The 15206-nt window shown below is 38.0% G+C and overlaps 1 protein-coding gene across 10 annotated transcripts in view; it reads left to right on the forward strand.

The window, feature by feature from the left end:
- NTNG1 (netrin G1) overlaps positions 1 to 15206 on the forward strand; it is a 254309-nt gene that overhangs the window by 172074 nt on the left and 67029 nt on the right. For all 10 annotated transcript variants that reach the window (XM_075936633.1, XM_075936634.1, XM_075936643.1 and 7 more), the window contains exon 5: positions 9897 to 9923. In XM_075936633.1, coding sequence (XP_075792748.1) covers positions 9897 to 9923 — 27 coding nt within the window. The remainder of the gene's footprint in view (positions 1 to 9896; positions 9924 to 15206) is intronic.

Here is a 15206-nt window from a genome sequence, read left to right on the forward strand (position 1 = left end):
TCTTGAATGAAGGGTCAGAGTAAGAAGCCTGCTATTTTGAAATAACATGCTTGCTGTGTAGACGTACACTCTGTTATTTTGAAATGAGTTACAGTGTAGACATAGCCTTAAGGAATAAAACTTCTGTCCTTCACTTATATCTGCTGCTGAAACCATTACAGCCAATTGTATTTTAACAGGCATTTTCTAGCTTTTGTTCATGAAACTTAATAGATCGATCTACACTAGCCATAGTCGGAACTGCAGTAAAATCCTGTTTTCTGTGTTCTTATTATCAATTGGCTTTTTTCCCCTACTGTGTAAAATATTTCCCTTCTCTGCTTTTGTTCCTCGTGAACTGGCATTGAATAGTCCATCATTTATTGGAATGACAGAGAACTCTGTATGTGACTGCTACATTTCTGCATTTTGAGTTCCATCCTGTTGACTCTTTTGTGATGAAACGTGTCTCCTGATGCTGTCACAGGCAATGGGCAGTATTGTTATGTAACATGCTTTGACATCCCAAGCAATTTTCCTGGATTTCCCACATGCCTGCTATAGAAGAGCTTTTCTGTTGAGCAGCCCCAAATATCTGATACCATTGGTCTTTTCTTTCTTCTCTTGTTTATATTTTCTTTCACATGCCGGCATTACCTACTTTGCTCAGTTGAATAGTGTTGTCTAAGACTATTTCGGGCTCCCATCCATCACATTTTTTCCCATCAGCTAATAATCTGAACCAGTCAGGACACTTCAGAATTACACATTTCCCAGCTTCTGCCAGTCCTTCTCCCAGGTCATAGTTTGACATGAAATGATTGATTGATTAGGACAACGTGGACCTAGGTTCTTTCCCTAGCAACAGCTAGCAATAAGCAGCTTGCTAAATTACATCTGCATTGGGACTCTCCTCTGACAATAGTACCTGGATCGCAGGCTCAGCAATATTGCCTTAATCCTACTCTGCAAATAAAAAGAGTTATGAGGCAATGTGGCACAGCTGTCACAGAGAGGGGTTTTGGCAGAAGATATGACACTTGAGCTTGGATGAGAAATCAGCATAATATCTCATCTGTTTGGCACCCATTCCTATTAAAATGTGATGATATACTGCCATTTTAAAGGAGCTATATGAGTGAAGGGGGCCAAGAGTTTGTGTATTAGCAGGATTCCTAGTCATGTCCCTAAATAGCTACCCTTCTTGCTCATGCATGCCCACAATTAGGGTGTGATACCATTCCTATTCCTTGTCAAAGCTAAATTAGCATCACTGAATTAACAATCTCACAGCTGTGGTGGAGACAATATCTGGAGTTAGTATGGCTCAAGTGACTGGAAATAGCTTTCTTAAAGAAGCATTTATGGCAGGATACACTGAAACACAGGCGAGGAACACTCCTGCTTGAAGGGCAGTGTTGGTACCATGGTGATTTATGATAGATCCATAGTAGGTAGGAAAGATGAGGAGATATGGGGGGTAAAATGTTACATAATAATAGTGCTTCCTGTTGTTTTCACTGTGTATAACTTACTGAAAGTGGCTAACTCATGAGGGCTTAGAATAGATAGTAAGGCACAGAAAGAGAGCAGAGAGAAGCTGTGTGACCTGATTTTGGGAAAAGGAAATAAATTGTAGTGTATTTTAGCTGGGGCATTCAGGAAGAGAGGTGTGTGTCAGAAAAATCTGCAGTTTATGAACTGCCTTCCCTCATAGTAGAAATCAACTTTAGTGGTTAAAAAAAGGTTCTAGAGGCACACTGAAAAACAATAAGTAACGTTTTTTATATTTTTTAAAAGTGTGACTTGCAAAATTATTCTAATGCACTCTACCCTCTCCAGTAACCCTTTGCAGTTGTTTTTGATGGTTTTAGTGACACCTACTGGTGGAAGACAGAATACTTCAGTTTCCCTGGTTGACATGAAATAAAAACGGAAGCAACAAAGACTTTGCTAGTCATTAAACTCTCGCATAAGAAAGCAAGGTGACTGTGTGGCTTAACACATTGTGCTTTCTTGGAAATAAAGTATGCCTCTGCACACCCAAAATTTCCATTAACCTCTGTAGAAGCTTTGTACATTCAGGAACTATAAAACTGGGCTAGAAACACTGAAAAGGGTGTTTTAAAGCATATTACCAAATGAAAACATTGATCAAATATTTTATAATGCCCATTCAAATGAAACAGCCACATTTGTAGCAATTCTTCTTGGAAGAAAATGGCTGCAGAATAAGTGGCAGGCCTCATCTACACCATTCTCTCGCAGTGAATTAAAAAGTCGTGAATGCAATGCTTACAGTAGTAGGAGTTCTGGGGCTTTGCTGTGTGTAGTCCTCTGGGTCAATAGAAGTTTGAAAACACATGAAAAGTGAGAATACATGATCATAACAAGTCAGCCCTCTTAGAGGGTTAGTCTCTTACAGCATCTCAGGATTTTCAATCACTGGGAAATGTGGAGCTTCTAAAATTGATGCTGAAGTTATGATGCTGTAATCATACCTCAGCAGGGGATTTGCAAAAGGAAAAAGACTCACTGCCAGGTCATGCTGCAGTACAGATACTCTAGCAAAGCATCAGAGCCCTCAATTGATTCCTTGGTACAGGATCCAAATTTAGTTCACCTCTAGGTGTTAATACATGCAGTTAGCAATGCTCCAATAAAAGGGAAAGCATTTTCAAGAAAGATTGTAAAATAGTTAATAATCTACAGTTAATATCAATCCATCCTAGAAGTTAATTGTTTATTGGCTTATATATCTTTTATACCAAAGAATTTTCTCCGTGAGCATCTGATTTTACTGAAATATATCAAGTTTTTCTCTGCTGCCTAGCTAAGAAGGCAATAGATAGATTCAAATTATATGCCTTTAAAAGGAAAATACCAGATCTTTTTCTATCAAATATTGTGGGTATATGTATATATATTTACAGTAGATTTGCTTGTAACACATACACAGTTGAAAAATCTGAAATATTAAATATTACTAGAGAGCTATCTGTGAAAGATTTGTCATTTCTGTGGCAAGATATGGTTCTGAGTTTTATATTTGGAAGTTGCTATTTCCCTGTGATCAGATTATCTGACAGAGAATCTCTTTCCCATTGATTTCAGAGGGGAAAGGATTCAGATATTGTGTTAAGCTTCAGTGTGTTTTAGGGGTACGTAGGAAAATGCCATTTTGTTATAAATTAACTTGATTTTGTTTACTTTTTATATTCAGATGAGGAGTGGGAATGCTATTTCAAGATAAATAATAGGTCTGTTTCTCCATCACCTCTACAGCCTATCTGCACCATTCCCCTGGTGTAAAGAGTCCAGAATCCCAATGAATCAGACTAATTGAAAATCCTCCTTATGGCACAGCTCTAGGCCAGATGCTCCCCAAATGCCCTGCCATGGACGCTAGTTGTCTCTACACTCTAGAGTCCAGCTATTCCTGGATGCCAAAATGGTCCATCAATGCCACAGTCAGGTACACAGTAGGGCAGCCAAATTCCTACATGATCCCAGGATCAGCAAGAAAGATACCTTAAACTTTTGCTCAGCACAGTAAGGAAAATGAAGCCTAATACAGTAAAACTCCAATAGTCCGGCATCCAATAGTCCGGCACTCCTGATAGTCCGGCATCAAAATGGCAAGAGCCTAGTGAGTGAGCTTCGACAAAAAAAGAGTCACAGATGAACTGAGCAAAAAGGGTAAAAAAGGCTTAAAAAAACTAAACCATTACAGTATACGGTATACAGTATGTACAATAAAAAGGGTTAAGAACACTTTATATACAGTATATAATGTATACAGTATATATATATAACCTGCTTATAGTACCTCCTGATAGTCCAGCATATTTGATAATCTGGCACCACCTACGTCCCATAGGTTCCGGATTATCGGAAGTCTACTGTATTTACTTCCAGAATTTCTGAGAATTGATGTTATTATAAAGCAGCAGTTCTCAAACTTAACTGCACCATGACCCCCTTCTGAAAACAAAATTTACTACAGGACCGCAGTGCCCTGTGTTACTATAGAACAGTTAATATTTTAACTAAAAACTGCATTAGAAGGCCATATTTACCAAAATAGCCACTATTTATTTAAAATCACAATATAGTCGCAAGATAATTTTTTCATATCCAGCAGTAAGAAATAAATATCTACCTAATGGGGATGAGGGTCATCTTCAACAGTGGGATGAGCCCCGTATTTGTCTGTCAGTAGGGTCAGTGCTGAAAAGCTGTCTTGGCACAGGTAGGCGGATGAAAATGGCCTAAGTGCTTTTAATGCTGCAGATCACAGCTTTGGATAGTCTCTCCCACAGAAATCTTGAAATAAGCATGAGTCTATTCACAAAATCTCATCATCAATGTCTCATCATAGGAAAGGACCATTAACGTTTCTTTCGCTGTAAGTGACATAGCAGCGCTTTCAGTCACTTCTACATTAAAGGCATTTCTAATTCATGCCTCTGTTTTCTGATCCTTTTCAGGGAAGTACACCTCCGAAACTCCAGTTTAAGGCTTTCCAGGTGGCTGATGATAATAGGTTTGCAAGTCACACTTTTGCAAGGAATTTTTGTCCAAAAAGTCATTGTGTATATAAAAAAAAATCAAAACTGCCAGTGTCGTTGTCCACATAAGCATACCATAAGCAGGCCTGCTGACGCAATTCTGGGCCCCGGGACAGAACACTCAGTGGGCCTCCAGCATGCACAAAGCCACACCTGCATGGATACAGTCTGCCTGACATTTAGAGGCTACTGTGTTTGCACTGGTTGGTGCCCAGTGAGCTGCCAGCTGCGTTGTTGTGACTGCAGCTTTCTGCGCACACTCTTCTGATATGGCCAGGGCTTCCTCATGCCTTCCTTCCTGTGGGGTCACAGCTCGCTATACACACAAACCAGAGATTTTTCCCCAAGACTAAATTCCTATCCTGCTCCTTCTCAGAGCCTCCCACTCCAATTACTCCATCCCCCTTCCCTCTGTCACACCCTCACTTTCACCAAGGTAAGGCAAGGGTGTGGTGTCCGTGGGCAGTTAACCCCGTTAGTGGGCCTCACCATAAGAAAAGTTTCTTGATCTAGTTTTTTATTTTTGTCAGTGAGAGAAGTGAGATATTTAACTCATTTAGGCATTCAAAGACATCTGCCAGGTACGCTAGCAAAGCAAGCCACTTGGCATTTGCAATCTTTACGGCCAACATGGAGTCAACTGAAAGAAAAATTCTCACTTCCTTTCAGAGCATAAACTTCGGTTTGATAAAATAACTGATGATGCTCAGCTCCCATCTCACCCCACAAAACTCTGAAGAGATATATACTCATTGAGCTGCTCTTGATAAAATTGACTGTGTGAAATTTCATGATGAAGCTGGTTTTAGACAATTGGCACATTATTTTTAGCTACTAGCACTTGCCTGCGTATAAAATAGTGAATCCAAATTGCTTGCGCCTGCACTTGAATGACTGGCCTGCTGTTTTTCTGAGTTATTGCACAAACACTATCGCTGCAAATTCCTATATCATGCTACCAGTCCAGGCCAAATTCAGAAAAAAAGCATCCAAAAGTGTAAAGAGCTGTTCCCCTTTAGCTATAGTAATAGTCAGTAGAACAGATATTCCTCTTGTTTCGGAAGTTTTTCATCATTCTCAAATTTTATGAATGTTGGCATTTGAACAGCTCCTGCAACATCTGCTGTTCTCTCAAGCTGAATGAGGAAAACAAGGGACTTAGAATTTTGGTGATCACTTGTTCAGTCACAGCATCGTTTGCCATACTTCACATTTACCTGGCAATACTGTCATGAGACAGGGAAATTGAATCAAGCTAGACCTTGTCCCAATATAAGTTTCTCCAGTAGTGCGTGGTTTCCCAGTTTTATCTATCCAGTATGACACAGCCAAAGAGACCTGAAGGGCTTTCTCATTTGTTGTAGCTGCCATTCTCAGTATTCTTTTCTGGCCCCATAGCTCTCGCCACTGTTGCTGGGATGTAGGGAACCCAAGTGTTTTTTAGTAGAACTGCACCTTGTCTACAAGGCTACATCTACACTGCACTGTAGTTTGAAATGAGATACGCAATTTGAGCTATGCAAATTGTAAATGTCAAAATAACCTGCTATTCCAAAACGTCCCTTACTCCAGTTGCAGTGTAGATGTAGCGCTAGACCCTGCTGATGAGTGGTAGAAGAGTGAGGGCAACAGCTTCAGCAGATGTTACTCAGTGTGCTTAGTCCAAGTGAACATGCTCAGTACAATCCACCAGCCCATTGGGTATAGGAGGCCCATGACCCATGTGCTCTCTCATCACTGGCAAAAGCCACATTTCAGCATATTTTAAGCCCTCCTTTGCCAGAACTTCACCAAATGCCGCACACTGTGGCCATGGATTCCCTCCAAAAAAGCATCCAAAAGTGTAAAGAACTGTTCCCCTTTAGCGTGCTATAGTAATAGTCAGTAGAACAGATGTTCCTCTTGTTTGGGAAGTTTTTCATCATTAATCCGTATTTCAGATTGTATGTGCAGTTCCTTGGTTTATTACTTCTGCTTGGCTCCTGTCATGAGCTCTTCTTTTGCTGCAAGTGGCCACCAGCTCCTATTCATTACCCCCTTTCCTTCAGAAAATGGTCCTTTGCTAAAATTATTTCTACAGTAACCTCTCAAACTGGCTGTAACCATAATATATGCCGATGGCTTGCTTAGTAACAAATCTGGAGCTGAGTAGAGGAAGTGATGCTCAGAACTGAGGTTGAGGTTTGGAAGCAGGGCAGCTGACTGTTGGCCCCATGCCACAGCGTTCACAAGTTGCTCAGGCTTAAAGCCCCACTGTTGTGGGGCTTGGGCTCTGGCTGTCAGCCCTGTGCACAGCAGGGTTCCCCACTATCAGTGTGGGGCTGACATCCCGAGCCCTGCCATGTGCATGGTTGAAATTTGCTGTATGAAACTCATGGAGCAGAGGCCTCCACCCTTCCCCGATGGCTTTGGCCTGAGCTCGACGATTGCAGGACTTCATCTGGGGCTTTCTGCCTTGGCTTGCAGCTAATCTAACACTGGCTCTGGCAACCCTATTAAAATGGGGTAGTGACCCACTTTGGGCTCGCAATCTACCCTTTGAGAGCCACTATAAAGTGTTTCCCTGTTACGTGCAGTTTATTTTTCTGTTTCCTGGCAGGGCTAAAGATATTTTAGGAGACAAAGAAGAGTCACTGCCATTCAGAGCTTCTCTTTCCATACTGAGAAATCTGTATAGAAATAGCAAAAGAAGCTTTTCAAATAGGGAATGTGGAAAGAAGCTAACAAGATTATTGCAAAGTCCTTCAGGCAAGCAGTTACCTTGTTTTCTTTATTCCTCCTTACTTAGGAAATGTTCATCAAATTTTTCATTGAGACTTTTCAGATACAGTAAAGGAAGAAAAGTACAAATTAATAAGAAAACCTCTTCCTACCCTGCAATTTGTCCTAGAGAGCAAGAAATGGTGTGGGTATGAGAAGCGGTGGGGAGGGTTGTGTGTATATGTTTGGGCATGTACATGTAAAAGAGAATAACAAATACCATTTCACAAGAGCAGTATGAAAATACTACCTGTCTTTTTGTCTGTTAGCTGTACAAGTTCCATCTGTATATAAAGAAAATAAAGCATGTGTTTTTTAAAACATGACTAAACTGCCGAACATAAATATAAATGTACGTTCATAAAGCTAATTTAAAAACTGTGTTCAAAGTCGAGTTCCTTTTTTATTTAAAACAATGGGAAAGACATTCTATCATTTTTAATCTGTTTTGATAACAACAGTGGAATGATTTCTCTAAATAAAAATCTAATTTTCTCTGTTTAAAAATACCATTGTTGTAGTCTGTGATACTAATTACGTAATTCTAAAACATTGCTGAAAATTTTCCTTTAAACATCAGCAGGAGAAAAATACATTGTTTTATGAAGAGTGGTTGCATATAGAGTCCAGTCCTGAAAATTGCTGAGAGACTTCTGTGGGGTGATAGTATTCTGTAAGGTGCTAGGCACATAGGGTTTCCCAACAGAATATAAGATTTTTAGGATACAACTCTCACAAATGCCCTATAAGCACTATCTGCAATTGAGGTGTGGAGTCACAAAGGAGATATTTATGACTCCCATACTCTGAAGCCATGCTACATGGCCCACCCATAAAAATAATTTAGAAGTGCCTATATAATATGCCTTCCTTTTCCTCCCAGCCATGCTCCTGAACCAGACTGAATTGGGAAATGTGTTTGGTTGTGTAGGTGCTGTTACCCTGGCTGAATCCCCAGCAACCTTGAGAAGCCCAGGGCACTACTGGTGCCAAGAATCTGACACCAGAGCCTAGGCTAGGAGATCGCCACAATAGTAACCTAGGTTACTACGTAATATATGATAATGAAAATAATTATCATAAGATCAACCTGATTTTTGCAGTCCTGCTCTACGCTAAGTAATGCATATGCCTGAGTCATTCCCTTGAGAAAAGGTTGCACAATCCATCCTATAGTTTCTCTGTGTTAAGAATTTCAGGAAGGAATTTAAAGGGATAATAGATGCTAATAGATAAATAAATTTCTGCACTATAATACCATGCCATCAAAAGTAAATAAAACTTACAAAAGGCAAACGATTTAACTGAGATGGCACAAGTAGCAGGGATTTAAATATGGATCTGTAGTTTGTGACTTTAACCTATGGGCCTGTAAATAGTCTCATATGCATGTTTTGCTTTAGCTAAGAAGAACAGTATTGCAAGGACTATGGCACATCCACATTTTTTACTAAATCCCATCACACTCTAGAATGGCTCTCCCACATTAATTCAACTTGAGAATTGAAGTGAGAGCAAAAAAATCAATGAGAGGAATGATCAATATGTATGACCTAATGTGTTGTATTATTTTTCCTCAATTAAATTTCTATTACATAGCTTAATCCAGACAACAGGCAGGTAAACAAGGAACAAAAAGTGATAGCTAGATAATGTTAATCTAATAAAAAAACAAGTGATTTTCAGCAGCCAACTGAAGCAGCTAATAATTCATCTATCTCTGTATTAAAATAGTTTCCTGGATATACCTAATATATCATGGCCTGCATTTATTGTCCAGAACAGAAATCTAATAACTGTTTAGTAAGAATACAACACTGTTCTGAACACTGCATGAAGTCAGAAGAAGAGAAAAAACCAGTGAGTCCCAGAAATGCTCCAAATGGCATTTTTTAACACAATAAATACCTCCAAAAATCCATGCAACTAAAGAATCCAAAGCCTCTAAAATTAGAAATAAAAGGCTTGCATGATATATGTGCAAGCGCTTGTTTCTATCTATGAGGGTGTGTCTCAACTACACCCCTCTGTCGGCAGAGGGATGTAAATTAGACACACCGAAAGTGCAAATAAAGCTGGGATTAAAATATCCCGTGCTTCATTTGCACAATGGCAGCCGCCACTTTTTTCTGAAATGGGACTTTTCAAAAAGAAAAAAAAAACGGCAGTTTAGACAGGGCATTTTTTACAGAAATGCCCCATTTTGGAAGATCCTATACCCATTTTTTGAGGAGTACAGGATGTATCGAAATGGGACATTTCTGTCGAAAATGCCCTGTCTAAGTTGCCAGGTTTTTTTTAAAAGCCCCGTTTTGAAAAAAAACGGCAGCCGCCATTACGCAAATGAAGCACGGGATATTTAAATCATAGCTTCATTTGCACTTCCGATTTGTCTAATTTACATCCTGCTGCGGTCAGAGAGGTGTAGTTTAAACACACCCTTGATGAATACAGTATTCTGCAGTTTATGAGAAAATTATGAGAATATGCATCAAATATTTGAGAACTTGTTTTTTCAATGCTACAGGCTTTTAGACACTTGCAGTAAACCACTAACTATGTCCTTTTTGCTCTCTCTTTCTACAGGTATTCCCAGTATTTCCAGTATTGGTAGTAAGTAATAAGAAGCAAATCTAGAATAGCTTTGCTATGTTATTCAGCTTCTTAGCTCTATTTTCCCAACATCCATTTCTGTTGTAGATAAGGTTTCACTGAATGTGCTTTACGGTAAGGAGACTATATTATTGACTTTGCCATGCTACATTTACATGTAACTGCATTATGTGATCAGAGAGAATCTGATATGTAGCTTATGACAGTACATCTGTCTGCAAACACAGCTTCTTGATCAGCAAATAAAAGTGTTAGCATTACAGATTGGAACATCAGGATGGCAGCGGGTAAGAAACTATTATCAAGTACATTTTCCAAAACACCAAACTTTGTTAATATCCAAGAAGAGTAGAGTCCTTAAAGCTGTATGCATGAATAGATAAACAAAGGGAGGAAATGGAAGAATACACTAAAACTTATTTCTTTTTGTTTTTAATCTAGTGAATATAGTGTATTAGAGTTTTTTGATTGATTCATAGATTCCAAAGAAAGAAAGGGACAATGGTGATCATTTAATCTGATCTTGTATAATACAGGCCATAGAACTAAATTAGAGAATATCTTTTAATTTACATAAGTGAACTCCAGTTCAGGCCTTGAAAAGAAGGTTCTTTATTAAGATTCATTTTATTGTGTAAAATTAAAACATTTTAAACAACTGATAGAATATGAAATTGCCTTTTTAAAAAGATCAGTTCTTGTAAATAAAAGAACAATGAAAAAATGGTGTTTGAGTCAAACCAACCTACAGATATAGTCATAGAATGATAGCTAATTAGATATAAAGCACCAAAGCAGAAAAGTTATCTTTCAGTAACTGCGTGAATAAATGTTCCTTCACAGCCTTTACTATGCATAGGCAGTAGGCACAGGTTTTGTGCTATGAGGGTCTATCATAATTTAAGCAGTGTCAAAAGAAGATTTACAATACCTGATCTCTGGCTGAAAAGCATACTCTAATAATTTGGATAAAGCTGCTGCCTTGCTTCTTATAAATGCGTGGTCAGGTCTTTCAATTATAAATCAGTTCAGTTTATTTAAGCTCATGAATAGGCTTAGGCGCTGATTTGTTAAGCACTAGATAAGCATGTTAAATGCCATCAAAACTAGCCTCTTTGTAAATTAGAGTAGTGTTTTTTATCCATTTAAATTCCAGCTTAATCCTATGGCATCCAGTTTGCAACCTTAAATAGCAAAACATCATCAATGACAACTTGCCAATGAAAGTCTTCAGTTTTGATAGTCTAAATTTTCTGCTTTAGTGTCTCTCTCCCTTGACATTTGCTTCACTACAAATGCACAGTGATGTGCTACTTTCACAACCTGACAATTGCATTTGCACATGTAGTTTGTATGAAAAAAAGGAACTAACTAGAATGCAGTAAACAGACTATCAGCCTATTATTATCTGGAATCCCACTGACATAAGTAACAGAAATGGATATAGGGCAAAATAGCTCTGTGGAGCTCAGTTGTGCTATTGTTTGTCAATGCTGTGTTGCATGGACTACATTGTTGTGATTTTTCACTTTACACTCCATACAGCCTTTTTCACCACATTTACCATCTCTGAGCATCAGCAGACGTTGGCTTTTGAATACTTAATAGGGAAAGTCAAGTGTTTTTTAATCAATGGTGACCTGAAAGGATGCATTGTTGACCTCTTTGAATTCTGTGAACTTATACAGTCAGGTGATTAGTGTCATTTACTTTTTAAAATGGACAAGATTCCATTTCACATCCTTTAGGAAATACTGTAGTTACTGCAAGTCTTTGTATTATCTTTCATATATTTGGTATGGATGTCTTTTGAATGAGATGAGGCAGGATTCAACAAATTTCCCTATCCATGTAGAATGTATGAAGCATTAGCACCAATTTCTGAGTTCACAAAGCGATGACTATATTATTTGGCTTCTCCCCACTACATTTCTCTTCCCCCTGCAGGGGCGTTGAATAGATCGGGGGAAAAGTGGCTGTTCATTGGTACAATTTTCTAAAGGCCTTTCCTATAGGATAGAAATAACAGAATTTTCATTAAACAATGGAGAACCCTTTGATTTTTCTTGGTCCTACTCCACTATGTCACTAAGTTTTAACAGAATACAATCAATACTTAAAAAGCAAACATGATTAATTACTTGAGGCTGCTTTAATGAATTCTGCCAGATTTCTTCTTTTGTCTATGTTAATACGATATTTGCATTCATATCAGTAGATTTCTGTCCTCAGCTGGGGACAGGAAATTATTCTCAGGTGACAGGGTTTTTTGCCTGCTAGGAAACAATAAACTAGTATATTGGCTATTGAATGCTTCAAGGTTTTACCAGTTTAATACAGAAAAAATTAACACAAAACTGCCTACAAAGAAAATGTCGATGCAACAGATGTTCATGTAACATCCATAAGACTTTTATGATCAAAGAATGCCCAAAGAAAAATCAACAATATGTATATTTATCTGTTTACATATATGTATAATACTGTATTCTCTTTTATCTCAAAGCATCTCATATTAAAGCAGCACATCATTAAAGTTTAAACACAAAGAAAGAGTGGTCATTAAGTAAACATCCTTTCTGATCATCCACCAAAAAAAAATTAAACTAGAGCTTTCCCATTAAGGTCATTTGTACCTGCTGTTGTTTATCAATTGAGTAATAAGTTCTTTGATCATTTCAAGCATACTTGAATCCAGTGCTGGTCTTTACAGTATTTTTCAGCCAAGCCTGGAAAAATACTGATGAGATTGTTAGCAATTTATGAATCCCAAAACCATTTCATAATTATGTAAGCTTTTATGATCAATTATGTCTTCAATGAATTTGTAAAAATTATACATAAAGTTATTCTGACTTACTTTAAATAATCACTATGTAATTGGATGTAGGCAAATACATCAACATCTACTCTATTGTGACCAAATAGCAAAGTTATTAGCTTGTACCTGTATGCCTGACTTTAAAAAAAAACTTTAATCTTCTATCAGCTAACTTCTGTCCTCATTCCTGTGGAGCATAATTTCACTAATTATGCTAAACAGTTTGTTATAAAGAGTATAATTAGACATGGGATAGGATTGACATGATGTGCAAATAGCTTTGTGTGGGTGATTATCACCTCTGAAACCTACTGGCTGCAGATGAGTCAGAGTTTAGCGACAGACCATATATTGAAATGCAAGAGGCAATCAAGATAATCAAATGGTATTTTATGTTTTGCTTTGTGTTTGTTTTTTGTTTTTCTAATTGCTAAATTCAGACAGACAGAAATCTCTATTGGAATGATAACCAGTTCAAGACACAAAAATAAAGATTGTACTGACCTGACGTTCATGCATTGCTATCCTCCTAGCCTTAAAATATCAGCTGGGTGCTTTTCAGGTTTGAAGACAGTGTCAGGTTGAACGCTTTTTTTTTTTGTTAGTGATCTCAGATATGTTTATATGAATGTGCACATGGTACATGTTTCCCAACATTTTAGATAATGAACACTTTTGAGTTCCAGTTCTCCCATTATTTATACTACTGTAAATATTATGGTCCTGATACCTTGCAGAATTGAAATCTAGGAGATTAGTCAGAATTTATCAAATTCAACTTCTGGGCACCCAATTTTACTAATTCAAAGGTCTGTGTCCACGCCAAGGGGAAGAATCAAATGTAATCTAAGGCAGGCTCCATTAATATGGATGTGCTACCTCAGACTCAGAGCCCCAGAAAGCACTCTGGGGAGCTGCAGGAGGCCTCCCAGAGGCTAATTAGTTTGAATTAGTGGCACTAGACCATCCACACTAACATTATTTCTGACGTACAAGTTTGGGAATAGCATTATTCCTCATGAACAGCTGAACTACAGAGTTCAAATTCTGTGGCCCCTTATACCAGAATAACGGGCTTGCTATTGCTAGTGTGGACACATCACTTACAAATTCAACCTTGGGGGGCTAAGGTCCTATTGTAGACAAGGTGTAAGAGTTTTTGTCATTAACTTTAGTGGTTGCCAGATTGAGCCTTTTCTTTAGAGCCATGTTCTCATCTTGAATAGACATATTAACTGAATTGGGAAAATCAGCATGCATAACAAAGACCAGAATTTGTCCCTTGTTAATTAATATTTCTCTAGTATTGAGTTGTTCTGTTAGTGCATAAAGAAAAAAATTCCTCTAGAGCACAGCGACAACATATTTTGATTTGAGTTTTGTTTGGTACAAATCTGAATTGTGAATAAAAGAACAAGGTTAATCATCTTCTAAGCCAGGCATTATTATTAATCATAGTCATAACATCAAGGAAACTACAGTATTTGTCCTTACTCTCCTTCTGCATTTGCTTTAATACGTCTAAATCCCAAAAATAAGTTTAATTTGGATTGCTCTTTAACTAATTAGGTTTTCTGTAATACAAAAACTTTATAATGCAAGTAGAGCATAATACGTTAATTTGAACTCCAGAGCTGAGAGAAAATATTAGTGTTCTATGTGAAAAGAATTAAGGAGTCTTTTACACTGCTTCTACAGTAAACCTCATCATAAATCTATTTCACATTTGTACAATCGACAGAAATTCCTTAAAATTAAATGAACAAGGAAACTTAACTACTACTAATCCTGGAAGAGAAAATCCGTATGGGGTTGATAGTAGCTTAGGAGAATGTACATGCTACAAGCACAGTGAAAGTTAAACTACAAAGATTTGTTCTTACAGGGGAGGCGAGTCTTTCACTAGCTCCACAAACAGAACACATATGAACAGCCTAACTTTAGCCACTGTTAGATATTACCAATGGCACTTCAATATTTTCACATTCACCATTTCACGGAGCAATCTTTATCACCTCCAGCTACTTTCAGAGCTATATTTTCAGAAACATTATTTCTGCAGGACTATTTTAACTGGCTACACTATGGGTACGTCAACACTGCAACGCTATTTTGGGATACCAGAGTATCCCAAAATAGCTATCCCGCATCTTCACAACAAGCCTGTTATTTTGGGCTTGCTATTCCGACGTCCCTGTTGTCCCTTACTCCTTGTAGAATGAGGTTGTTTCGGAATAGCGCTTCATTTAGAAATTTGGCTCTGTGTAGACAGTGCCAAGTGATGAAATAAGCTACAGTAATTCCTCATTTAACACTATAGATGCGTTTCTGAAAATGTTCATGCTAAGCAAAAATGTGCTATGCGGGGTCAATTTTCCCATTAAAAATAATGGAAAAGGTAGGGGTTGCGTTTCAGGTGGTGGTGGCAAAGTCAATTTTTTGTTAGTGCTTGGTCATCAACG

The sequence above is a fragment of the Pelodiscus sinensis genome, chromosome 9 (genome assembly GCF_049634645.1).
Source record: "Pelodiscus sinensis isolate JC-2024 chromosome 9, ASM4963464v1, whole genome shotgun sequence".
In the NCBI taxonomy this organism is placed as follows: domain Eukaryota; kingdom Metazoa; phylum Chordata; order Testudines; family Trionychidae; genus Pelodiscus; species Pelodiscus sinensis.